Consider the following 25,272-nt stretch of genomic DNA (forward strand, 5'->3'; position numbering starts at 1 on the left):
CAGGCACCACCCTTTCCGGATCTGCCAGCAGAGCCACGTCCCACAGCAGAGCGCCCAGGGACACAGGTGACGGCCTCAGCTCTGTTGACTCTGGCACCGAGAGCGGAGCCGTTGAGTCTGGTGTGACTGGACTCCCCGACTCGCAGCGCGGTTGAGGTCCAATTGCCGTCTACTCCAGATACCTTTGTGGCTGGAAGGGATCTGATTGCCATGACAGTGTTGACATCCCCTCAGCTGACCAAGGCACCAGCACTTGTCCGATTGGCACCATCCGGAGGCAAACCGGCTCTTATTCACCTGCTGGCACCGTTGGTTGAGCCGCGGCCCTGATCCCGCTCTCGGCACCGTTCCCACTCCCGACGCTGCTCACAGTCCCGGCACCGTTTGCAGTCCCGGCACCACTCTCCATCACGCAGAGGGTCCATCCAGGGTGGCCTTACCACTTATCCGGTCCATTCAAACCGTGGCCAGAACAATCTGGCAAACACCCACTTCTATTCCCCTGACTGCTAAGGGGGTGGAGCGGAAATATTTCGTCCCCTCCAAGGGATATGACTATTTGTACACTCACCCACAGCCCCGTTCACTGGTGGTGGCCTCAGTGAATGAGAAGGAGCGACATGGTCAACAAGCCCCAGTGCCCAAGTCAAAAGAGGCCAAGCTCCTCAATTTATTAGGGCGCAAGGTCTACTCCTCAGGGGGGGGCTCCAGCTCCAGATCACGAACCAGCAGGCTCTCCTGAGCCGATACAATTTTAATTCTTGGAACTCCATGATGAAGTTCAAGGAGCTGGTTCCTCTGGAGTCCAGAGAAGAGTTTGGGGCTCTGGTAGAAGAGGGCAAAACGGTCTCGTGGACCTCATTGCAAGCCTCATTGGACACCGCAGACTCTGCCACTCGGACCCCTCTCTTCAGGAATCACAATGAGGTGCATCTCTTAGCTGCAGGCTTCTGGCTTACCACCAGAGCTTCAGCAAACACTACAGGATCTCCCCTTTGATGGAGAGGGCCTGTTTTCGGACAAGACTGACTCGAGGTTTCAAAGCCTCAAAGACTCAAGGGCCATAATGTGTTCGCTGGGGATGCACACACCGGCTACCCAGCAGAAGCCATTTAAACCGCAGCCTCAACGCTCCTATCCTCCTCCTCGGCTGAGGCAGGACTTCTATAGGAGATGGGGGCGCAGTGGCAGGAGGAAACCCTTCAACCAACAATCTGGCCAGTCCCAGGGTCCTTCTAAGCTCTTGGTAGGTTCCAAACAAAACTTTTGAAGGGACGCCCCAGGACGGTGTACCGGACCTCATTCAGGATCCTACCCCACCCTTCTTGAATCATTTATCCCGTTTCCACCGTGCCTGGTCCCTCATAACCATGGACTGTTGGGTTCTTCACACAGTGGAAAGGGGATACTCTCTCCAATTTTCTTTCTCCCCACCCTCCCTCCCCCATCCCTCTTCAGGGACCCCTCTCACAAGTAACTCCTTATTCAAGAGGGTCAGATGCTCCTCACCATGGGGGCGATTGAGGAGGTTCCAAGGGAGCTAAGGGGCAGGGGGTTTTACTTCTGTTACTTCCTAATCCCCAATGCAAAGGGTGGGCTTCGGCCTATCCTGGACTTGCGTGGACTCAACAAATTCATGGTAAAATTGAAATTCCGCATAGTCTCCTTGGGCACCATTATACCTTTCCTGGAGACTGGTACGCCGCCCTCGACATGAAGGACGTGTATTTCCACATCACGATCTATCCGGTACACAGATGCTTCCTCCACTTTGTGGTCAACCGCGAACATTATTAGTTCATGGTCCTTCCATTTGGCCTCTCTACGGCCCCCCAAGGTGTTCACCAATGTATGGCGATAGTGGCATCCTTCCTTCGTTGACGACGGATACAGGTATACCTGTATCTCAATGACTGGCTCATCTGAGGGCACACCAAAGAAAAAGTACAGTCTCACCTTCAATTGGTCACAGACATATTTTGTTGGTTAGACCTCCTTCTCAAAGTGGCGAAGTCAACGCTAGAACCAACCCAAAGAATAGGGTTCATCGGAGCTGTCCTGGACTCCGTGCGTGCTTGAGCCCTCCTTTCAGACGCTCATTTCCAAGCTTTGTCGAGCCTCATACGGAGCCTTCAGAGCTTCCCAACCTCAATGGCGAGATCGTGCCTGAGTCTCCTAGGTCACATGGCTTCCTGCATATACGTGACTAGGCATGCCAGACTACGGCTCGACCCGCTTCAGGCCTGGTTGGCATCAGTCTATTGACCAGGTTGAGACAGCCTGAGCCTGGTGGTCACCGTCTCAGAGAGTTTCCTGTCCTCCCTCCAATGGTGGCTAGATCCCGAGGTAGTATGCGAAGGAGTCCCCTTCCACACCCCTCAGCCCTCCTTGTCCCTCGTTACGGACGCGTCAGCCCTGGGATGGTGCGCCCAACTCAGGGACATCCAGACACAGGGTCTATGGGCCCCGTCCGATCTCTCTCTCCATATCAACGTACGGGAGCTGATGACGGTACATCTGGCTTGTCAAGCCTTTCAGGAGCGGCTGCATGGTTGTTGTGTAGCAGTCCTCACAGACAACACCACAGCCATGTTCTACATCAACAAACGAGGGGCGCTCATTCCTCCTCTCTTTGTCAGGAGGCCATTCGACTGTGGGAGTTCTGCATAGCCCACTCTATTTGCCTGGTGGCGTCTTCTCTCCCAGGGGTCCAGAACACGCTGGCGGACCACCTCAGCAGGTCCTCCCAATCCCACGAGTGGTTGCTCCATCCGGATGTCATCCTCCCCATCTTTCTAAGGTGGGGGTTTCCCCAGGTCGACCTGTTTGCCTCCCCCAGCAATTGGAAATGCCCAGCTTTCTGTTGCCTCCAAGGCCGCTCCCCAGCTCTCTCACAGACACCTTCCTACTCCCGTGGATGAGCTGATTGTTTTACGCCTTCCCGCCATTTCCCCTGGTACACAAGGTCCTGTTCAAGGTGCGCAGGGACAGAACACAGCTGATTCTGGTCGCCCCGGCATGGCCCAGGCAATATTGGTACACCACACTGTTGGAGATCTTAGTGGACGCCCCAATCCCGCTGCCCCTTTTTCCAGACCTGATCACTCAAGATCATGGCCACCTTGTCACCCCGACCTTCGGTCCCTCCACCTCATGGTGTGGATGCTGCATGGCCGAGCCATTCAGAACGCCTCTGTTTTTATTTGGTGCAGCAGGTCCTGTTGGGCAGCAGGAAACCTTCCACTCGGCCCACATATATGGCTAAATGGAAGCGATTCTCATGCTGGTGCACTTACTGCAGCACGGCCCCCCTCCAGGCGTCCGTGCCTCTCATTCTGAATTATCTCCTGAGCCTGAAACAACAGGGCCTGGCCATATCATCCATCAGAGTTCACCTGGCAGCCATCTCAGCTTTCCACCTGGGAGTGAATGCCTGATTTGTCTTCACCAGCCCCATGATCGGTAGATTCCTCAAGGGCCTGGACCATCTCTACCCACAGGTACGGCATCCAGTCCCCATGTGGGAACTTAACCTGGTCCTTTCCAGACTTATGGGGCCCCTGTTTGAATCATTGGCCACCTGTTCCCTCCTATACCGCTCTTGGAAAACAGCTTTCCTCGTTGCTATCACTTTGGCGAGGCGTGTCTCCGAACTCAAGGCTCTTACCTCAGAACCACCTTACACGATCTTTCATAAGAATAAGGAGCAGCTGCGACCTCACCCTGCCTTTCTTCCCATAGTGGTATCGACCTTTCATATCAACCAGGACATCTTCCTCCTGTTTTTTTACCCAAAACCACACACCAGTCATCAGGAACAGCGGCTACACTCCCTCGATGTTCGTAGGGCTCTTGCCTTCTACACTGAATGTACGAAGCCATTCCGGAAAACAACGCAGCTCTTTGTCACGGTGGCAGACCGGGTGAAGGGCCTCCCGGTCTCCTCCCAGCGGATCTCTTCTTGGATTATGTCCTGTATTCGTGCTTGCTATGATCTGGCCAGGGTCCCGACCCCTCCTCTCACTGCTCACTCCATGAGGGCTCAGGCCTCGGCAGCGGCTTTCCTGGCCCAGGTGCCAATCCAGGAGATCTGCAGAGCCGCAACTTGGTCTTCAGTACATATGTTTGCCTCCCATTATGCCGTCGTTCGGCAGGCCAGAGACAATGCAGTGTTTGGTAGAGCAGTCCTACAATCCACGGTACTTCACTCCGACCCCACCACCTAGGTAAGGCTTGGGAGTCACCTAATTGGAATCGATATGAGCAAGCACTCAAAGAAGAAAAGACACAATCGAGATGTGTTGCTCATATCCATTCCAAACCCGCCCTCCTTCCCCTCTGTCGGAGTAGCTGGCAAGAAGGAACTGAGGGGGCACTGGGTCAGCTGGGGTATATATCCAGAGCCATGAAGGTGCCACTCCAGGGGGCTCCACAGCCGACTCACCGGGTGTTGCTAGGGTAAAAATTCTCCGATGCCCGTGCACGCAGTGCGTGCACATACCTAATTGGAATGGATATGAGCAACACATCTCAAAGAACAACAATTACAAAGGTGAGTAACCGTCTTTTCAGCTCAGGGGACTCCCTCAGTTAGGGCATGGTCAGTACAGTTCTGCTGCCTTTTACTCTTACAATCCAGATAACAACTTTTCATTACTCCTGCATTCAAAACTGAAGTGACTTGTAACCCAAAACTGATACTTTGGCAAAGCAGCTCCATCTGCTGTGCCCCTGGGCCAGTGGTTCTCAAATTTTTGTACTGGTGACCCCTTTCACACAGCAAGCCTATGTGTGCGACCCCCCTTATAAATTAAAAACACTTTTTTATATATTTAACACTATTATAAATGCTGGAGGCAAAACTGGGTTTGGGGTGGAGGCTGACAGCTCACAATCCCCCATGTAATCACCTCATGACCCCCTGAGGGGTCCCAACCCCCAGTTTGAGAACCCCTGCCCTAGACGGAGTAGGTTTATCTTTTCAAAACTGTCTTCTCCTGAAGTCTTTCCCCCCTCCCCACTCCAGTTCATCACTAGTATCAGGAGAGAGCTCATTCAGACCTGCTTACATGAATAAAACACCTTCCTGGTCCTGGTTCTCCAAGCCACAGCTGCCTCCTCAGGCAAATTCCTCTGAAAAGCTCACCGCTTTCAAGCCACCTATGAGACAGTTATTGTACGTACAGCTCAGTGGATAAGTTACATGTCTGTGCATGGGATGGGAATGTTTACAGAAATTTCCAGAATGTGTCATGGATTTTTTTGAACTCACTTTAGATTCTTGAAACACTTCAATTTCCTTGACCCTAAGTAGCCTGTTGTCATGAAGGCCTTTTATGCTAAAGCTACAGATTCACTGCATCTAATCTGAGCTTCACAATTTAATGTGGGTGCTTATAAAGAATGATTGCCTGAGAGAGCTACTATTTTGCATCTCTGTGCCATGCTAGGTTTAGCTAGTCCTAATGGTTCCCTGGGGCTTTGGAAGTCTCCCATGGTCTCTGTTTCTAGCTCTCCAGTGCGGCACACTGATCCACAACTGAAATTTTCTTTCAGAAATATTGTAGAAGGGGACAGGAAGTGTTAAAGAAGCTGGACAGGTGGGAAGATTTTTCCTCTGCAGACTTGCATGTTTATGGACTCAAGCTGCAAACATATAGAAATCAGCTGGAGGAGTTCTGCGCCCGACTGGATGACACCAGGAGTCGGATTGGAGAGACAGTCAGGCTGTACGAATTCTTCGACAAGGTGAGGAAATGAATCATAGAATCATAGAATATCAGGGTTGGAAGGGACCCCAGAAGGCCATCCACTCCAACCCCCCGCTCAAAGCAGGACCAATTCCCAGTTAAATCATCCCAGCCAGGGCTTTGTCAAGCCTGACCTTAAAAACCTCTAAGGAAGGAGATTCTACCACCTCCCTAGGTAACGCATTCCAGTGTTTCACCACCCTCTTAGTGAAAAAGTTTTTCCTAATATCCAAATTATGAAGCGCTGAGCTTTGAGTAGGGGAAAAGGTATGTGCCCATGAAAGGACATTTCCACTGCGGAATAGGGTGAAGACCCCATAGTTTTCCTCTGGTCTAATTCTTCTAAGCTCCAGGCCCAGTGTGGTGGGCACATCCTTACTGTCAGCACCAGTGGATAGAAGGGTCCTTCAGCAGTTGTCTTGGAGACCAAGGGACCAGAATTCTGGTGTCCTGCCTTTCAGCACAGAGGAGGCTGCCAGGCCATGGCAGTGCTGGTGTTTTGCTGAATACCGTGTACTTCATGTTGTGGATAGTTATATGTGTTGATGTGTCAGATGCAGCCCCCTCATTTGCAACCATAAAAAGAGCCAGTTCTCTGTTCTGGGCAAGTCCGTGCGACGAAACCAGGCCTGAGAACATAGTGCCCAGAACCTTGTGGGTGATGGCAGCTTCCTGGTGAGTAGGGTTGCCAATTTTGGTTGGAAGTATTCTGGGAGGTTTCATCACATGATATAATATTTGACTAAAGGTTAGTCTTTAATTCCTGGAGACTCCAGGACAATACTGGAGGGTTGGCAACCGTATTGGTGAGGCCCATAGGGAGTGAGTAGAACAATTGGCCTGAATTGGCCTGTTCTAATTGGCCTTAGAACAAATGGCCTGAAATCAGGTGAGGCCATGTGCCATGCACATTGTACAGGAGCCCAGAGTGCCCAGAATTCTCACGCCTTTGCCTTGATGTGAACACGGCCTGCTTGCTATCGGGGGATTGGTGCGGGTTAGTTTCTGAGGTCGCCTGTGCAGAAACAGTAAGAGTTTCCATGTACATTTAAAAACCTTTGGCAAGCGTAAAAGGCAAATGAATCCGTGTTCCATTTATTTCCCAGTTGTACAAACACTGGGTACTGAAGTTCTCAAATTCCAGAAAGAATCAGACCCTTCCAGTTAAGCTGTACCAGATGTAGGCGCCGCTTAGACGCCGTCTCTCTGAATTGCCTTGGCAGCCAGAGGTGTTCGGGGGGGGTTGGGGTGGATTCTGCTAAACCCCAAAACATTCAGAAACAGGCTCCAGCGCAAAGGGGCGAAGAGGAAGTGGCCCAGGATGTTGCTGTGCAGCCGTAAACAGGGTGGTTGTTTGGCGACAGTCTCTGCACATGTGCGTCCCCCACCCCGGGCTATGCTCTGCCCTTGCTCCTGTCATGGAGGGGAGGTCACAGGCGCTCACGGAGAGCAGAATATCCTGGCAGTGTTGTGGAGGGAGCCCCAGGATGTCACAGAACAGCTCCCAGAGACTGGAGAGAGGGGTCAGAGGGCTCCAGTGATAAGGATGCCTCGTCCTGTGTGGCGCTGGATAACGACCGCAGCCTGTGGCTGCAGATCACTCTCCCCGGCTGAGCAAACCAGGGCACGGAGAAGGGCAGCGACTGATCCAATGTCCCAGGAAGTCTGTGCAGCACTAGGAGTGGATCCCACATCTCCTGACCCCCAGTCCTTTATTTTAACCCCTGCACTACCCTTTCTTCTGAGAGGAGACTGCCACTGCTACTGTCGTCACTTGTTGGGCAGCAGCTAAACGCAATCTGACCTGCGATGACGTGGCTCGGAGAGCTCCGCCATTCTGAACTGCATAGGATGTTCCATATAGTCCATGTTCTGTTATTTCCTTACCTATTTAATGATTAACATGTCATTTGTACCCTTTAAAAACTTGTTTAGCCCCTTATTTAGAGTCCAGGTAGCTTGTATCTAAGGAGATGCTGTCCCTTTGTAGAAAAATCTCCATTCGCCTAGTGTTCTGCAGCGCCTGTGGCCTGGGTTGTAAGATGTGGTACAGCACACTCACGTCTGTTCGTGTAACACCAGCAGACCCTGGTTGTCGGCGAGTGGGATCGAACCTGGGACCTCTAGAGCGAAATGCAGGAGCCAAAAGCCATGTGGTCCTTAGCTAAGGCTGCAAAGCAGACTCATCAATCTCTCTCTAACCGGTCTCGGTGCCACTAGAGGGGACAGAACACCACACCCAGAAGGTGTGTGGGTTACATACTTCCCCTAGCTGAGGAAGCATGTCCCAAGCTTCAGAGACTTCCCAGTTGAAATCCCGGATGAGCCCCCACTTGTAACACCAACAGACCCCGGTTGTCGGCGGGCAGGATCGGACCTGGGGCCTCTGGAGCTAAATGCATGAGCCTCTGCCACATGAGCTAAAAACCATGTGGCTGTTAGCTAAGGCTGTAAAGCAGACGCATTAATCTCTCTCTAAGAAGTCTCAGTGCCAATAGATGGGACAGAACACCACACCCAGGAGGTGTGTGGGTTTCATTTGCAGTTGAGCTGGCTCTAAAGAATCATGCTGAACAATGCACAGGGCAGAGCAGGGCTGCGGATAGAAGCTTATCTTACAAGCGCTGCAGGTGCATTGGTGAATGCAAAACTTGACAGAACAATTTGAAAGTTTCATGAGATGATTACATTAGATCTCTATCTCAAATCCATTCTGCCTGCCTAAGGCAAAGTCAAAGGCATGGTCTGCTGTGGAGAGGGAAGAACAGAAGTTCAGTCTAAATTAATTTACTGTCTTCCATTGCCGGGCCTCTCTGATCTCACACAACCACCTTTTGCTCCTGCTGGTGGGTCCCTGACCCCGAAAAGGCCTTCTTGTTAAGCCTGAGCCTGGATGGGGCAGTGGCAAGAGGCTGAGATTAGCAGCATCCCTGGTTTTCTTCCCCATAAAGATCCTGCAATGTGCCAGATCACGTGGTCTGGAAGCGAGCTGTCAGGCCGCATGCTCTGTGGGTTTGAGAGTCTCCTTGGCACTGCAGGATATGGCAGGTGCCAGAAGAATGGAGCTCAGGCTTCCATGGGGATTGTGTGGCTGGCCCATGCACACACCTTGCTGCCCAGTGAGAGAGGTGAATTCCACCTCAGGAAATCGGCTGGCTGCTGTCCCAGCTGAGGGCTTCCTGTGGTGGGCAAGTGCTCCCTGGGGTATTGGGTGCAGGGCGTGAGAGGAGGGTAGTGCTGCCCCCCGTGGGCAGGCTGGTTGCTGCACCAGGCGCTTCACTGCTTGGCAGACCCCTAAAGACCTGTCCTTTGGATCCTGCTCTCAGTCCTGACTTGACTTAGGCCATTAAATGTTGGGTGGGTGAATGATTCCAGTATTCAGTGTCCCAGTGCCCTTTGCAGCATGCATGTTAGGAGGTGCAGCCCTTCCCCAGGAGAGGGACTTGCTGGGCAAACCAGAATTGCCTGAAGGGTTTGTTAGAGGCCGAGGACAAGCCGTTGGAGAAAAGGTTTGTGTGGTAAAGCAGCCTGAGCTGGGGCCAGGCCGCAGGCAGTTCGCACACTGGGCTGGCTGGATTCCTTCTCCCTCCCTCCCCACTCCTCAGAGGATGCAGCTAAGGCCAACCTGAATGTTTCCCCTTGTCTGTACTTCCTTTATATCAGCAGTTCTTGGTGCCTGACAAAGGCTGGGCATGTGCTGGGCTGAGTGGAAGAGGAGGCTTCCTATCCTGCCCCTGCTGAGGGAAGGAAGGGGGGAGGGTTGCTTCTCTGAGTATGTGTCCATGTGGATCCCAGTGTTGGTGCACATGTGCCTCAAGTGCACAAAGCCAGATTCTTTAGCAGCGCCCATGAGGCTGCACACATGCCCCCCGCCTCCTCATGCTCTATCACGAGGGCACAAAGGGCAGGGCAGGCCCACGACCTCCCCCCCCAGGTTCCCTCTTACCACCTGTGCCAGCAGGATAGAAACTCGCAGTGTTGTATCTGCTGTCAACCCTAGCAGGAGCTGTCTGTACCTACACTCCTTCACTTGGTGCTGACTTCTCTGCCCAAGTCTTGGAGTTGCCTGACTGCTGGATGGAGTGCTGGATGGTCGGGTTCTGACCTGAATAGGGATGTTCGAGTCTGACTCTTTTGGGCCTGACACCACTCTCAGAGATTGTTCTAGGAGGCAGTGCTTGAGTCCTGTGATTTCTGGTTCAAGTGGAGAATGGAAGGCAAACCGAGCAGCGGCCTGGGATGTGGAATTCACCCAGGCAGGAAAGTCGTCATCTGTGTCCATGCAGGTGCCACTTTGTGGGTTCTAATACTTTTATTCACCCCCCAAACCCAGATCTCAAGTAATCCCAACTTGGCCAAGATCCACTGAAAGGCCAAGATCCACTGAAAGGTAAAGATCCCAAACAACTGGAGCTGTTTGAGAGGAAGTCCCATTCCTCTACATCACTCTCGCTAATTTCCAAACCCTACTAGCCAAATGCAATTTTCTAACATGGGACAGAGTGATGCTATTCATCAGTCAAACTGCCTCACCAGGCTAGACAGGAGTTTAAGGACATTGTAAAAGAGGGACAAGCTAGTGACAAAGACTTGCCTACAAGCCTTAATGAACGCAGCTGACACCCCAACTAGGTCCATGGCTACCATGGAATCATAGAATATCAGGGGTTGGAAGAGACCTCAGGAGGTCATCTAGTCCAACCCCCTGCTCAAAGCAGGACCAACCCCAACTAAATCATCCTAGCCAGGGCTTTGTCAAGCCGGGCCTCAAAAACCTCTAAGGATGGAGATACCGCCACCTCCCTAGGTAGCCCATTCCAGTGCCCCACCATCCTCCTAGTGAAATAGTTTTTCCTAATATCCAACCTAGACCTCCCCCACTGCAACTTGAGACCATTACTCCTTGTTCTGTCATCTGCTACCACTGAGAACAGTCTAGATCCATCCTCTTTGGAACCCCCTTTCAGGTAGTTGAAGGCAGCTATCAAATCCCCCCTCATTCTTCTCTTCTGCAGACTAAACAATCCCAGTTCCCTCAGCCTCTTCTCATAAGTCATGCGTTCCAGTCCCCTAATCATTTTCATTGCCCTCTGCTGGACTTTCTCCAATTCGTCCACATCCTTTCTGTAGTGGGGGGCCAAAAACTGGACGCAATACTCCAGCTGTGGCCTCACCAGTGCCGAATAGAGGGGAATAATCACTTCCCTCGATCTGCTGGCAATGCTCTTACTAATACAACCCAATATGCTGTTAGCCTTCTTGGCACCAAGGGCAAACTGTTGACTCATATCCAGCTTCTCGTCCACTGTAATCTCCAAGTCCTTTTCTGCAGAACTGCTGCTGAGTCAGTTGGTCCCCAGCCTGTAGCGGTGCATGGGATTCTTCCGTTCCAAGAGCAGGACTCTGCACTTGTCCTTGTTGAACCTCATCAGATTTCTTTTGGCTCAATCCTCCAATTTGTCTAGGTCTCTCTGGACCCTATCCCTAACCTCCAGTGTATCTGCCTCTCCCCCCAGCTTAGTGTCATCCGCGAATTTGCTGAGGGTGCAATCCATCCCATCATCCAGATCATTAATGAAGATGTTGAATAAAACTGGCCCGAGGACCGACCCCTGGGGCATTCCGCTTGATACTGGCTGCCAACTAGACATCGAGCCATTGATCACTACCCATTGAGACCAAGGATCTCGCCAGCTTTCTCTCCACCTTATAGTCCATTCATCCAATCCATACTTCTTTAACTTGCTGGCAAGAATACTGAGGGAGGCAGTATCAAAAGCTTTGCTAAAGTTAAGATATATCATGTCCACCACTTTCTCCATAACCACAGAGCCAGTTATCTCATCATAGAAGGCAATCAGGTTGGTCAGGCATGACTTGCCCTTGGTGATTCCATGTTGACTGTTCCTGATCACCTTCCTCATCTCCAAGTGCTTCAAAATGGTTTCCTTGAGGACCTGCTCCATGATTTTTCCAGGGACTGAGGTGAGGCCGACCGGTCTGTAGTTCCCCGGATCCTCCTCCTTCCCTTTTTTAAAGATAGGCTCTATATTTGCCTTTTTCCAATCATCCGGGACTTCCCCCAATCGCACGAGTTTTCAAAGATAATGGCCAATGACTCTGCAGTCACATCAGTCAACTCCCTCAGCATCCTCGGATGCAGCGCATCCAGCCCCATGGACTTGTCCATGTCCAGCTTTTCTAAATAGTCCTTAACCTGTTCTTTCACCACTGAGGGCTGCTCACCTCCTCCCCATACTGTGCTGCCCAGGACAGCAGTGTGGAAGCTGACCTTGTGTGTGAAGACCGAGGCAAAAAAAGCATTGAGTGCTTCAGCTTTTTCCACATCTTCTGTCACTGGGTTGCCTCCGCCATTCAGTAAGAGTCCCACATTTTCCCTGACTTTCTTGTTGCTAACATACCTGTAGAACCCTTCTTGTTATCCTTCACGTCCCTTGCTAGCTGCAATTCCAGTTGTGCTTTGGCCTTCGTGATTACAGCCTTGCATGCTCGAGCAATATTTTTATACTCCTCCCTAGTCATCTGTCCAAGTTTCCACTTCTTGTAAGCTTCCTTTTTGAGTTTAGGCTCACCAAAGATTTCTCTGTTGAGCCAAGCTGGTCGCCTGCCATATTTGCTATTCTTTCTGCACATGGGGAGTGTACAGTGACTATGAGGGCTCCAGGCATTCCTCATGAAGTGTGGGCCCCATTTGAGGTAACAGAGCAGTTTAACAAGAAAACACAGTCCCTTACACTCGCTAAAGGATGCCAAGACAGCCCTATAGCCCCTGTGAATCTACACACATCTGGTATATACCGCAAAACATACCACCCCAACAGCAACACCAACAGAGACAGGGGACACCTTCATATCACAGCCAGTCCAAGATGTGGCCAAGATATGGTAGAGCACGTCAACCCTCCCCAACCCCCCTCCACGCACATCACTCTGTCCACATGGCGGCAAATTTGCCAGCTCAGCTGAGAGCTGCATCACGACCAGCTTAGTGAGTGCTGCTTTTGGAAGCCACCTCGCCTTGTTCCACAGGGCAAGGGTGGGCATCACCACTGACAAATGGGTGATAGATATCGTTACCCATAGCTATACTATCCAGTTCCATCCCCCTTCCCCATCCCTCTTCAGGGATCCTTCTTGTGAGAGCCTTTTACAGTCAGCCGTGGCCTCGTTGTCTAGGAGCCATAGAGAAGGTGCCTCAGGAATACAGAGGAAGGGGCTTCTAACTCCTTGTATCTCCTCATTCCAGAGACGAAAGGGTCTTCATCCTGTGCTGGATCTGAGGAGGCTCCGCGAACACATTCACTGCCTCAGATTCAGGAGGTAACACTTGCCTCCATCATTCTGTCACTCCAAGCTCCAGGACTCCTTGTGAACTACAAGAAATTGTCTCTCACACACTCACAGAGAATATAATTCACAGGAGCTCTGCTCAACTCACAGCCAGCACAGGCTGCTCTGCCACACAGATTCAGGTCCCTTCAGTTCTTCATACATGACATAAGGGCAAGACCATGTACAGCAATTCACACGTGCCTTGGATTGCTAGGGCACACATTGGCACATGACTTTGTGATGCCGCTTGCCAGACTTCCCCTGCGGCCATTGCAACACTGGCTAAGGACAGTGCACTCCCCAGCCAAGCACCATCTGAACAAACCTGTCACAGTACAGCCTCAATCCCGCAAGAACTGACCTGGTGGCTGGATCCTTTGAGTATGAGGAAGGAACGTGAGGGACTTCTTGACCCTCTCCCTGAGAGCAGCGCTTATGGATGTAAGGACAGGCTGGGGTGTCCACTTGAATCATCTCCAAATGAAATGTGTTTGGCTACACAGAGCCTTGGCCACTCCCTCACCCTTTTACTACCCCTCTGCTGGCCTGTGGTACTGTGGGAACGGGAGGGACATCTCAGGACCTATTTCACTCAAGCCCAAAAGGTCTTGCGTGCTCTCTCCTCACTCATTTAAGTTTTTTCTCTCTACATTTATGTCTCTAAGTAAAATTGTTTCCCTGGTTGTCTTTGCTCCCCCTCATTCCGTTCATGGAACTTCTTACTCTCATATGTAGCTTGGATTTAGCTTGAGCAAAACCTCTGTTGTGTGCTGAAAAGATCCCTCCATGGGTCCGTGAGCCACCTCCAACTCCAAAGGCTCCAGGCCGAGGTTTTCTCCAGCATGTTGAGGGTTTGTGCAAGATTGTGGCTCATTTGTCCCTTGTTGAAGGTTCGGGAAGTTAACCAACCCAGCGAGGGGAACTGCTTTCAGCTGTGGGGGTGCTCCCTCTGCTCCTCCTGCAGCCATTCTCTCAAGGGAAGCTGTGGGCATCCCATTGCTTGGGATGTTTGAGACTGGGCTGGAGGAGGGATTTGACATGCGCTGCCCTGATGGAGGAAGGGCCGGTAAGAGGCTTTCTGCAAGGGAGATATGTGTGCATTTTCTGTCTGCCCCACCAAGCCTGACCTCTGTGGGATTCTCTGGGTTCCCAGTCAGATCCTTTGTGGGGTTCGTTCTGTCACAGGATCCTTTGCCCCACCAGGATTCTCTCCGGGTCTCTGTCTTGTGGAGACTCCCAGCCCTCCAAGACAGCTGGGTTCTCTCTGTCTCATGTGCACAGCCAGCTCTCCCCTCCAGAGTTTTCTGCTGTGCATGGAGAGCATCCTCCAACCCCACCTGGTGGCCTGTCTGCTGCAGTGCTCCCTCTCCTCCCACCTCCCTGGGCTGGGAGCCCCCCCATCCCCTGTGTGTGTGAGTTGCCCCTTCTGTGACATACCCCCCTCATGCAGGGTTTCTCATGTCTTGGACTCTGAACACAGACAGCACTCTCCTTTGTGAGTCAGCAAACAAAGGCCTGGCAAGGGAAGGCGGTTCCTGGTCCCTCTGTGACTGAGGGAGGGACAGCCAGCCTGTAATCTATATAGCAGCTCCCCCCCATTGTCCCTGTAGGAATGCTAATGTGGCCGTGCATTCCATCTGCCAGCAAGTGTCACTCCTTCTATGGGCAGAAACGGGGGCCGGGGGCCCTGGCTGACATCAGCTCACACAGCTGCATGTGGGCCAGACTTTGCTCTCAGGAGCAGTTCTCTACAGCTCTCCTTGCATTTTCCCTTTGAATCAAATACATTCTCCCCTGCTTTCAGCAGCAAACAGACACTGAAAATGCTCTTGTAAGTACCAAGCGTGCAGCATGCCATTGGATCGAGGCGGATGAGAACAAGACGTTCCATTCAGTAGCTCGGGTGCACTGGTCTGTCTGTGTGTATTCAGGGTGAAGCTTGTGAGCTCTCTGTGTTCAGACACAGTCCAAAGGACTCTCCATGTGTGGGTGCGTTTGCATGCTCTCTGAAGCCCAGAGTTGCACTGCCTGTCTTTTAATATAGCAGCGACAAACCCACTAATGTGAACTCTCCCTTTATTTGCGAATGCTTTATGATCTTTGCACTCTAGTGTAAATGTAGCTGCTGTGATCGCTGGGTGCCTGGGAAACCCTTGGCATGAGCAGTTAGAGAGTGCAGGCTGTCCCTTTTGCTGCATGGCTTTGTTTGGCTGGTTGTGGACAATGTAAGGCAGCAGAAAGCTGTGACTTGGTCCTGCTGGTCACTCCATGCTGCTTCCAGTTGTGCGGGGCTCAGCTGTCCTGTGGGGTGAATGCTCTTTCCCGTTTCAGGGGATGGGCTTGCTATCTAGATTTTGGAATTTGAAAACTAGGGTTTGAAAAATTAACCAGATTCCGCCAAGACAGAAGACTGGACCCCCTCACCAGAGGACATTATGGACAGCAAAACTTGGAGTTCCCACCAGCAAGTTTCAGGGGCATCTCGCTGGTGAGACACCCAGCACCCAGTTCATTCTGCTGCTGGAAAATGGGAAGGAGATGTCCTAGACCACCAGGCTTGCGGATCTTTCTTGTCAGCCTCTAGCCACAAACACTAGAGGAGCAGGCAGCCCGTGTGTGTTTCCCTCCCTTTCCCAGGGCAGTGGGGCTCCGGCTTCAGCCCTGGGGCGTTGGGCGGCAGCTCCAGCCATGGGGCTTCGAGTTCCAGCTGCAGGGCTTCATCCCCTGGCTGCGGGGCTTTGGGATCCAGCCCCAGGCTCACCACCACCCCATCACCCATGGCCCCTGCTGCCTCCCTCCCCACCTCTCCATTCAGAGCTTAATTCATTCCCCGGCTTGCCAGGGCTGAGTAAGTCTGCTGTGAAACGTGATATTAACAAACCTACAAATATCAGTTTTCACAGGAGCAGAGGTAGTAGCTAGCAAAGCTAAAAAAAAAAACCAGCAACCAAAAAAGCAAAAGAAACAACAACAAAAAAGAGAAGAACATGCAAAGCACCTTATTTTGTTTCTATTCTGTTTAGGTCCAGTAACAAATAGAGACAACTGTACATTATTTTTATTATTGAGTCTGAAAAAAAACTCTACATAAATAAATTACAATGATTTGGACATGGGTATGTGCATAGTTATTTGTTTTTCCTGAAGTTAATTAAGTATTTTAGGAAAAATTGTCAGAGCGGCCACCAGCAAGAGTTGGTGGCCGCACTCTGAGGCCACCAAAATTTTTCATGTGAGAACCCCTGCTCTAGCTTGCAGCCCCTGCTATGTTTGGTGGTTCAGTCCCTCCAGCTACTGAATGGGAGAAGGAGCTTTCTGCTTCTGGCTGCAGTGAGGGGACAGCTCTCTGCTACTCAGCCCTTCCCCCTAGGCACAAAGACAAGAGGTGCTATAGAGCAATGGCTCTCAACCTTTCCAGATCACTGTACCCCTTTTCGCAGTCTGATTTGTCTTGCGTACCCCCAAGTTTCACCTCACTTAAAAACTACGTGCTTACAAAATCAGACATAGAAATACAAAAGTGTCAGAGCCCCACTAATACTGAAAGATGGCTGACTTTCTCATTGTTACCATATGATTATAAAATAAATCCATTGGAATATAACTATTATACTTACATTTCAGTGTGTCGTATACAGAGCAGTATAAACAAGTTGTCTGTATGATATTTTAGTTTGTACTGACTGGTAGTGCTTTTTATGTAGCCTGTTGTAAAACCAGGCAAATCTCTAGGTGAGCTGATGTACCCTGTGGAAGACGTACTCCTGGTTGTGAACCACTACTATAGATGAACCATAGAGTTTTCAAACTCTGAGCCACCTTTTATTGCATGCAGGAGTCTAGATCAGCCTTCGAGTTACTTGTCTTTAAATGAAGATCAGGTTCCCAGCTCTGTAAATTAGATGATAACCAAAGACAGTGGCAGTGAAAAGCACAGAGTCAAAGAAGAAACTCAGCAAATAAGCCTAATTCCCACGAGGGTAATGGCTACAAACTGGGACATACCCCCACGCGTGGCCTCTGACACCATCCCTTTTGATCAAGAATCCATAGTGGGATAAACATGTAGCATGCTCTCCCTCTACCTCTGCTTATCAGTGGATGGTGTTCTCTCTTCAGGGCGTTCTGCATGAAAGTCCCAAACAGCAGCTTGAGACTCAGGGGGTCTAATTAGCAGCAGCTTGAGACTCAGGAGATTTACTCAGGATAGAGAAAAAAAGATCAGATTAACATAAAATAAGTAGTCTGCATAACACGTGTAGTCTGCCAGTCTGCAAAACTCATCTAGATGGAGTCACCTTGGATTCTTTCTCCCCTCTTAGACAGGCAGCATCTCTGTGAGACAGCCTCTGGTTTCAGGTCCTCTTTCTCTCTTGTCATCTCCCTCAGTTACAGTCTGTGTTTCCTTGTAAAATCAGGCATCCCACAGAGATGTCCTCTCTGAGGTGGTTTATTGTCGTCTTTTATCGTCATCTCTTGTAAAGGGTCCATACCAAGGTGGGTTTGAAAGTCAGTTACTATTACGCCCAGTGCTGCTGAGTGAACAGGCTTGGGGGTGGAAGGTTGATCCACGCAACAGGAGCTCTCAGCTATTTCTGCCCTCTGGTTCTTATGGGAAAAGTTCTCTTCTAAGGCCTATAAACCTCCTTGCTAAAGTTGACTTCTCTGACAAAGTTATTGACCTGGTAGAAAACTCTCTGCCTCGGGTTTAACAAGATGGAGCATTGTATGTAGAGTTCTAAGACTTCTCTCTATACAGTGATTCTGATTTATAACAAAAAGGAATTATTGAAAGATTAAATCCAGCCTGCGACAGCTCATCAAGGGCTTTATGTTTTGCCAAATTAGTGACCAGAGATTTCTGCAGTGTTGATCTTCCTCCAAGAATTCATTGTCAGCTCCATCAGCTTCCAGGCTGTTTCCTCGAGGGGGTCTGTTCTGAGCTGCATTGCTGAATTGACATCCCAAAGGAAATAAGCCTTTGCTCACTCACTGCCACTCTCCTGTCTTAGCAAAGCTTGCGGTTAGAGACTTCACAATGTTCTGTGCTTCTCTTTGTCCTTGTGCTGCATGGCTCAGATGTGGGACGAACAGTTTGTGTCCATCGAGTGCTATTTAACCCACCATCCAAAGACCTCACTGCATTACAGATACGGGTTCTGAGGTGCTACACCCAAGCAACTCTAACAGCTGAAAACAAGGAAGTCTCTGGTTAAGGCAATATGGGTGCACATGCCTTAGCACCCACACCTCACAATGACCAACTGCTCAGTCAGACCACACACCTAGAGAAGACGCTCCCTGACCTTTCCAGTGCAGCAAAACGCATGCACAAAATTCCCATGACTCGCACTTGATCACGAGCCTGATCCCAAGTGTCTGCTGCCACTGCTCCCCCATTTGCCTCCCTCTCCATTTGCCTCCCAGAGCTTCTCTTCCAGGACTGACTGAATCTTGCTCTGTGGGCCTCTTGCAGCTCACAGAGGGTCCACTCCCCCTGCACCTGGAGACTGATGGGGAGAGGAGGTTGTGGTGGTATCTGCTCAGTAGCGGAAGTAGCTAGGATTCTTGGCCAACACTTCTTGGCTCTTGGCTCTTCTCAGTAGCCAGGCTACCCTTTTCACCTCCTGCTTGGTATTATCTTTACATTTCCAGGCCTGCCTATATGATGTCTTGTTTAGTTCACGTAGATCCAGCTTCAGACTCCTTGATACACTGCAAAAGATCTGAACCCCTCTGCCCTTGCGGCTTCTATTCCCCAAGACTTTTGGATCAGTTGAGATCCTCAACGTAAATATTTCCATGTGCCCCCATTCCTCCCTTCTTGTACAGAACATAGTTGCATCTGTGAAAGTCAGTGACTTGCAGGCTTTCTGAGCAAAATGGAATCTAAACATGCAGAAATCAGAACTTTTATAGCCACCTTCCTAATGACAGTAAAGCATCCTCTCTTTTCTCTGGGCTGAGGGATTTCTCAGCTTCACTCACAAGAAACCCATCGAGGAGTTCACACCCCACCCCCATCCCTTCCCAGTTGAGTTTGTTGCTGACAGTGACCTCTCCTGGACTGTGTCAAGTACCCTATTCATGGAATCCAACTACACTTTCTGGAAGGCGTTCTTCCCCATGATTTTGCAATGTGAGTGGGACTCACAGGAATGCTCACCTGTTGGCATCTGCTACTCGCTCCAGGAGACTCAAAGTCCACTTCGTCAGGGCATGGGAATTTAACAAATCGACAATCTGGCCATGGAGCTTGACCCTCCCCAGTTTGTACAGAGGGGGTGTAGCTCACAAGGCTCCAATTTGCATATCAAAGGCCTAGTTATACAGGCTGGGATGTCCTATTAAAGTCCCAGATCCCAAACCATGTCTCCTGCTGTCTCCAGCCACATTCCCATGGCTATCCCAAGTCTTAGCTTGCTTCTAAACTGGTGGGACTGTTTCTAGTCTTTTAAAAGACAATGAACTCCGAAGAATTGACAGACCTTCTGTGTACCCAAGCCCCACTCAAAGCAGTGGTGGTTTGCTTCAGTTCCACGTATCCTAAGGTGAGTCAGTGATAGGTTCATAGATTCTAAGGCCAGAAGGGATCATTGTGATCATCTAGTCTGACACCTTGCATAACACAGGCCAGAGAACTTCCTCAACATAATTCCTAGAGCAGAGCTTTTAGAAAAACATCCAAGCTTGATTTCAAAATTGTCAGTGATGGAGACTCTCACTGTTAGAAATCGACACCTTATTTTCAGTTTGAATTTGTCTAGCTTCAACTTCCAACCATTGGATTGTATTAAACCTTTCTCCTCTAGACTGAATAGCCCATTATTAAATATTTGTTCCCCATGTAGGTACTTATGAATTGTAGTCAATCCATCTCTCAACCCTCTCTTTGTTAAGCTAAATACATTGTGTGCCTTGAGTCTATCAAATACTGTCACAACATTAGTTTTCTTCCAGTCTTCTGGAACTTCCCCTGTGTTTCAAAACTTATTGAAATGCAACATTAACAGCCCAGTGAGCTCCTCAGTCAGGTCTTTTAAAACTCTTGACGGCAAGTTATCTGGTTCCCAATTATCATTTACATTTTTCTGATTCAATTCTTCCTCCCTGTTGATTTGGCTCATAACTGTTTTCAGCTTTGAGCAACTGTCCCTTTTAAAGCACAAAGTATTATACATCACTGAAATGGACTTTATTCTGTCTGCACATCGTAAAAGTGCACAAAGGTGGTGACACAAAGGTATCGGAAGGAGAGCTTCTCTCCTTGTTTAGCCCTGATAAAATCACCCATCTCATGGATCGGCCAGCTCATGTCTTTATGTGATTACATGGCCATAGCGGAACGCATAACTGCTGATATGGGGTAGGTTTGCTGACTAAGGGCAGGCATGTTTTCTGGGAAATGGCCAGTGGACTGTGGACGGACATGCCCATTGTGGCTACAGGATGGGTACTGTCATAACTATCAAGAAGTCAACTCCTGCCTCTGATTGGCCCATGATGCCAGCCTCCGTCGCCCGCCTATTAAATTTTCAAACAAGCACCATGATGCTTTCTCCCATGCTGCCCCTCGCACACTGCTCCCTGTAAACATCCACAAAGCTACCTCATTTGCCTCCTTCACATCCCTCCTTAAAACTCTCTTTTGCCATGATGCCTACAAAACGCTTGACAATTGTTAGTCCACTTGTGGTGAGACCATGGCCTGTCATGCTGGTCAATACTGCCTCATTGTTCCCTTGTACGTCCTTGTCTGTCTGGTGCCTGCATCTGTCTGCTGCCGCTTGCCTTGTACCTGGATTGTCAGCTTCTTGTTCTATGTTTGTACAGCAGTTAGCACCGGGGTGAGGGGCGGGGGTCCTGGTCCCTGGCGAGGCCACGTACGCAGTGCAAATAATACATCATCATCATAATAGCTCAGAAGATGAGCAGGATGGCTGGATGTAGGCGGGCTAGTAATTTTAGTGCCATTACCTCCCCTACTAAGAGGGGATGAGGAGACCATGTTACCAACCCAGCGATTCACTTCTATTCCAAATGTGTATATCTCTCCTGCAGCAGTGCCTGAAGATCTGATCTCCTTAGTTAGGGGATTTTTTACCAGATATATCAGGAGTAAGATAAGATCTTGCTTTGTTCAGTTTCTGCTAGTTAATTTAACCCAGACAGAACTCCAAATTCAGTGTGGGGATGCAAAATTCTTCATTTGCAGGGAGCGGAGTAATGAATGAATGAATGAATGAATGAATCTGTGTAAAGAGGAAGTGACAGGCTATGATGAGCCTTCTATGAGAGACTATGCTATGAAATACCTGGTTTCTGACACATGAAAAGGTCACAGGTGAATTCCATCTCTGTGAATTCCATCATGTGTTTTGAAGGGACTGGACATCTTTGTTTTAGGATGTGGAAGAAGGGTTTTGCTTTCCTTTCCCCATGAAAGATCAGAATCGGCTTTCTCCAAAGCACTTGTGAACTTGGGAGCAGTTAGTTTCTTGCCTTGCCATGCAATATCTCTTTAGGTTTTAGTGGGGACATTTTTTCCTGCTATTGTTGCGGTGTTAAAATACAAGGTGGCGTGTCCAGTGTCCAGTGCTGGGTGTTCTCCGCTCGCTTCAGTAGCTTTAGTGTGAAGTTAAGGGGCCCTTCCCCCACCTTGTTTTCTCTAGTTACCAGGGATTGTCCATCTGGTATTTAGGCTAGCAGCATTTGCTTGTGAATAGCAGAGTTGGTAGGGTGCACTAATTGGGCGCCATTGCTTCAGTCTGACTGCAATGGATGATGGCACTCGGCACGAGGATTTGCACTCAGCTGCAGTATGGATCCCCTCTGTAGAAATATGAAGGTAGGATTAGGTTTATTTTTCAAACTTAATCACTCAGTAATGTGGTGCCTACGTGGCCTGAAGTTTGTCTCTCTGCTGGGCATTGTTAATGTGCTGCCTGAGAGCCTCACCGCTATTGTCACAGGCAGATACAAAGCAGACCCAAAGCAAATTAGAAGCCGAGGGCTGTACGGAAACAATTTCTAGTGTAACTAATTGCTCTAAGTTAGCAGAGATGCAGGGTTTTCTTTGTTTGTGTATGGGCTGCTTTGTTATGATGGTCACATGTAAGCCTGGATAACATGCCAGTGTTTTCAGTCTAAAATTGTTTTTTCATGGCGTCGTTGAGAACTATTAAAGTGGGGTGTAATCTCCAGACAGCAGGTCTCATCAGCGTGGGTTTCCCATATTGCAAAATGTGACAAAGGACACTTTGCTGTTGTGACTGTGGACAAATTCTAGTGGTTGTCCAGGTGTGGTGTGGATTTGTGAGGGAATGGGTTTGAATGATTGGGTTTTTTAATACAAAGAATCGTTCTCGGAGTAAATGCAGAGTGCTTTCTCCGTCAGATTGTTTGCTGGGGACAGAAGGGAGAGAGACATTTTCTTTGGCTTTCGCTCTATTGTGTGCTCCGTCGCTCTGAAAGCTTGCACTGTGAGGATTGTCTTTGCAGAGAATGACAGTCTGTGGGGTCCCAACTCTGCTGAGTTCAGTGCCTTGGCAGCTGACTGCTGGAGATAAATGCAGCGCAGGACCCCACTGTAGGAGGAGCCGAGGCCAGCTTCAAAAAGCCCCTACGTGTTACACTTTATATAAAAACCTGGCATGTGCTTGGCACAGTTCAGGTCAATGCTGCATGTAGCGTTCCGGCAACTGGAGCAGAGATCCAAGGAAAGGCCTCCCACACCCTACACACAGCACGGAACTGAGCTGTGCCAAGCCCTTTCCCAATTTCTGTGTAAAGCACCAAAGCACCCGCCTGCCAGGAGCGTTTTTTCAAACTCCCATCTGAAATGCTGATCGCTAGTTACATTGCGGTCATGGCTGGAGGCCCCAACCAGACTGAAGCCTCATGATGCTGTTTGCTATGTATCCATCTAGTAAGAGACAGCCCCTGCCCCAGAGAACTTGCAGGGGGTAAAACTAGACAGGTGTAGCAGGTACACAGAGTGGCGAGGGTAATAGTGCTTTCATACAGTAGCTGTGTGCAGTTCGTAGGGGCCAAGGATGGTTTGGTTGTTTGAAATCAATAATGTCTCAGTGGCGGTATTCCCAGCTCACCCCCTGCCTGCCCATTCCTCCCTTTCCCAATGCGGAAATACCACAGGGGCCAGGGGACGTAGTGTCGGGCAGTGCCAGAACCACAGCGGCCTGGGACTTACAGCAGCTTTTTGTTGCCATCCTCCTTGAGGCTGATCACTAGTGGCAAGGGGCTTAGACACAAGGCCACCAGTAGACTCTCAGCCTATGCTTCATTCTCAGCAGAGACACAGACAGTCCTTTGTGGCTTCCTGGGTTTCTGCTGTCACCTTCTTTGATCTTCCCTGTACAGTCATTCGTTTCTGCTTCAGAGGCTCAGATGCATGACCCCTCAGCATCGGCCTCACTACTCCCTGGGATGGAAGATTCTCCAGGGCCTGGGAGCAGTGTGCTTTCTTCAACTCTGAAGAGGGAGCCTGAGTGGTTGATGTGACTCTGTCTCCCACTCCAGACACCTCCTCAGTCATGTTGGAGGTTTGTACCAGGGTCGAATTTAGGGCAGCCAACTGCATGGGGTGCCAGGTTTGGGGGGCGCCGGGCTCGGGATGCTGTTTTTGTTCTTAGCAACGAAAGGGAAAATAGAATGTATTGATCGTACAATTTTGAACAGGCCGGGCAAAATGGAGAATATGACGTTTCCAATAAATGAGCAGAAGCGACACTTCTAAAAGTCACACTGCAAAAGATGTCATTTACAGTAAGATTTGTTGATGACGAGGATGGCTGTATCCAAGTAGAAAAGGAGTACTTGTGGCACCTTAGAGACTAGATGAAGTGAGCTGTAGCTCACGAAAGCTCATGCTCAAATAAATTGGTTAGTCTCTAAGGTGCCACAAGTACTCCTTTTCTTTTTGCGAATACAGACTAACACGGCTGTTCCTCTGAAACCTGTATCCAAGTAAAGGACCATTTTATCTGTTTCCGGTCTGGAGACAACTCTACTGGAAAAGGCCTAACAGGACTGTTTATGAATGTTTTGAATGAAAATAAAATAAAACTTCAGGACTGCTTTGGCCAAGGCTATGACAACGGTGTGACCATTACGGGTAGAAACAGTGGCATCCAGGCAAGGATACTTGCGCTGAATCCAAGAGCTTTCTTCATGCCTTATGGCTGCCATTCCCTCAACCTAGTTGTGTCAGATGCAGCATCATCTTCTTTAAATTCAGTATCTTTCTTCGGAGTACTGCAAAGGATACACATCTTGTTTTCAGTATCAACTATCAGGTGGAAGATCTTCACAGACAATGTTACAAAACTGACTGTGAAGCCCGACTAAGTAACTCTCACTGGGAGAGCTGCATTGACAGCGTAAGGCCAGTGAGGTACCATGAGGTTTATAGTGCCCTGATGGAATTGGCACAGTCAAGTAAAGTTGAGGCCAGAATCTGACATGAGGCACAAAGCCTGGCAAACCAGATCACTGACTTCAAATTTCTGGTCTCAATTGTGGTTTGGCACAATATCCTGTTCCAACTAAACGTTGTTAGCAAGGCATTACAAACTCAGTCGATGGACATCGCGACATCTACTATTTTGATAAGAAGCTGCCTCGATTTCGTTGTGGCCTACAGAGACAACGGATTTGAAGATGCCATCACTGCTGCCAAAGAAATGGCAGAAAATTTAGGAGTTGAGCCTGTCTTCAAGGAAACTTGCATTCATTGGAAGAAGAGACAATTTGATTACGAGGGCAGAGATGAGGTGATGGGAGGCTCGGAAGAAAAATTCAAGAGGGAGTTTTTCTGCTCGCTTGTTGACACTGCTTGAGTGTCCATTGAAGAAAGGCTTAGACAAATGAAGCACGGCAGAAAGACCTGGGAGTTTTTGTATGACCTTAGTAAGCTGCCAGGTCAGGAAAACACTCTTAAGAATTGTACGGACCTTCACCGTACCCTGACACATGGGGAATGTTCGGATGTCAGTGATAAAGACCTCTATGTCGAATTCGACATCTTTCACGTTTTGCCACATGGGAAGCACTCTCCACTCCATTCATGATGCAGAGCTGAAGGATGCTTTTCCTAACATGTGGATAGCTTTGAGGATTCTGACCACGCTGTCGGTCACAGTCGTGAGTG

The 25,272-nt window shown here is 49.6% G+C and overlaps 1 protein-coding gene across 4 annotated transcripts in view; it reads left to right on the plus strand.

Moving 5' to 3' along the window:
* PLEKHG4 (pleckstrin homology and RhoGEF domain containing G4) overlaps positions 1 to 25,272 on the plus strand; it is a 172,707-nt gene that overhangs the window by 112,139 nt on the left and 35,296 nt on the right. For all 4 annotated transcript variants that reach the window (XM_073307290.2, XM_073307293.2, XM_073307294.2 and 1 more), the window contains exon 13: positions 5,557 to 5,748. In XM_073307290.2, the coding sequence (XP_073163391.1) occupies positions 5,557 to 5,748 (192 nt within the window). The remainder of the gene's footprint in view (positions 1 to 5,556; positions 5,749 to 25,272) is intronic.

The sequence above is a fragment of the Lepidochelys kempii genome, chromosome 12 (assembly GCF_965140285.1).
Source record: "Lepidochelys kempii isolate rLepKem1 chromosome 12, rLepKem1.hap1, whole genome shotgun sequence".
NCBI lineage: Eukaryota > Metazoa > Chordata > Testudines > Cheloniidae > Lepidochelys > Lepidochelys kempii.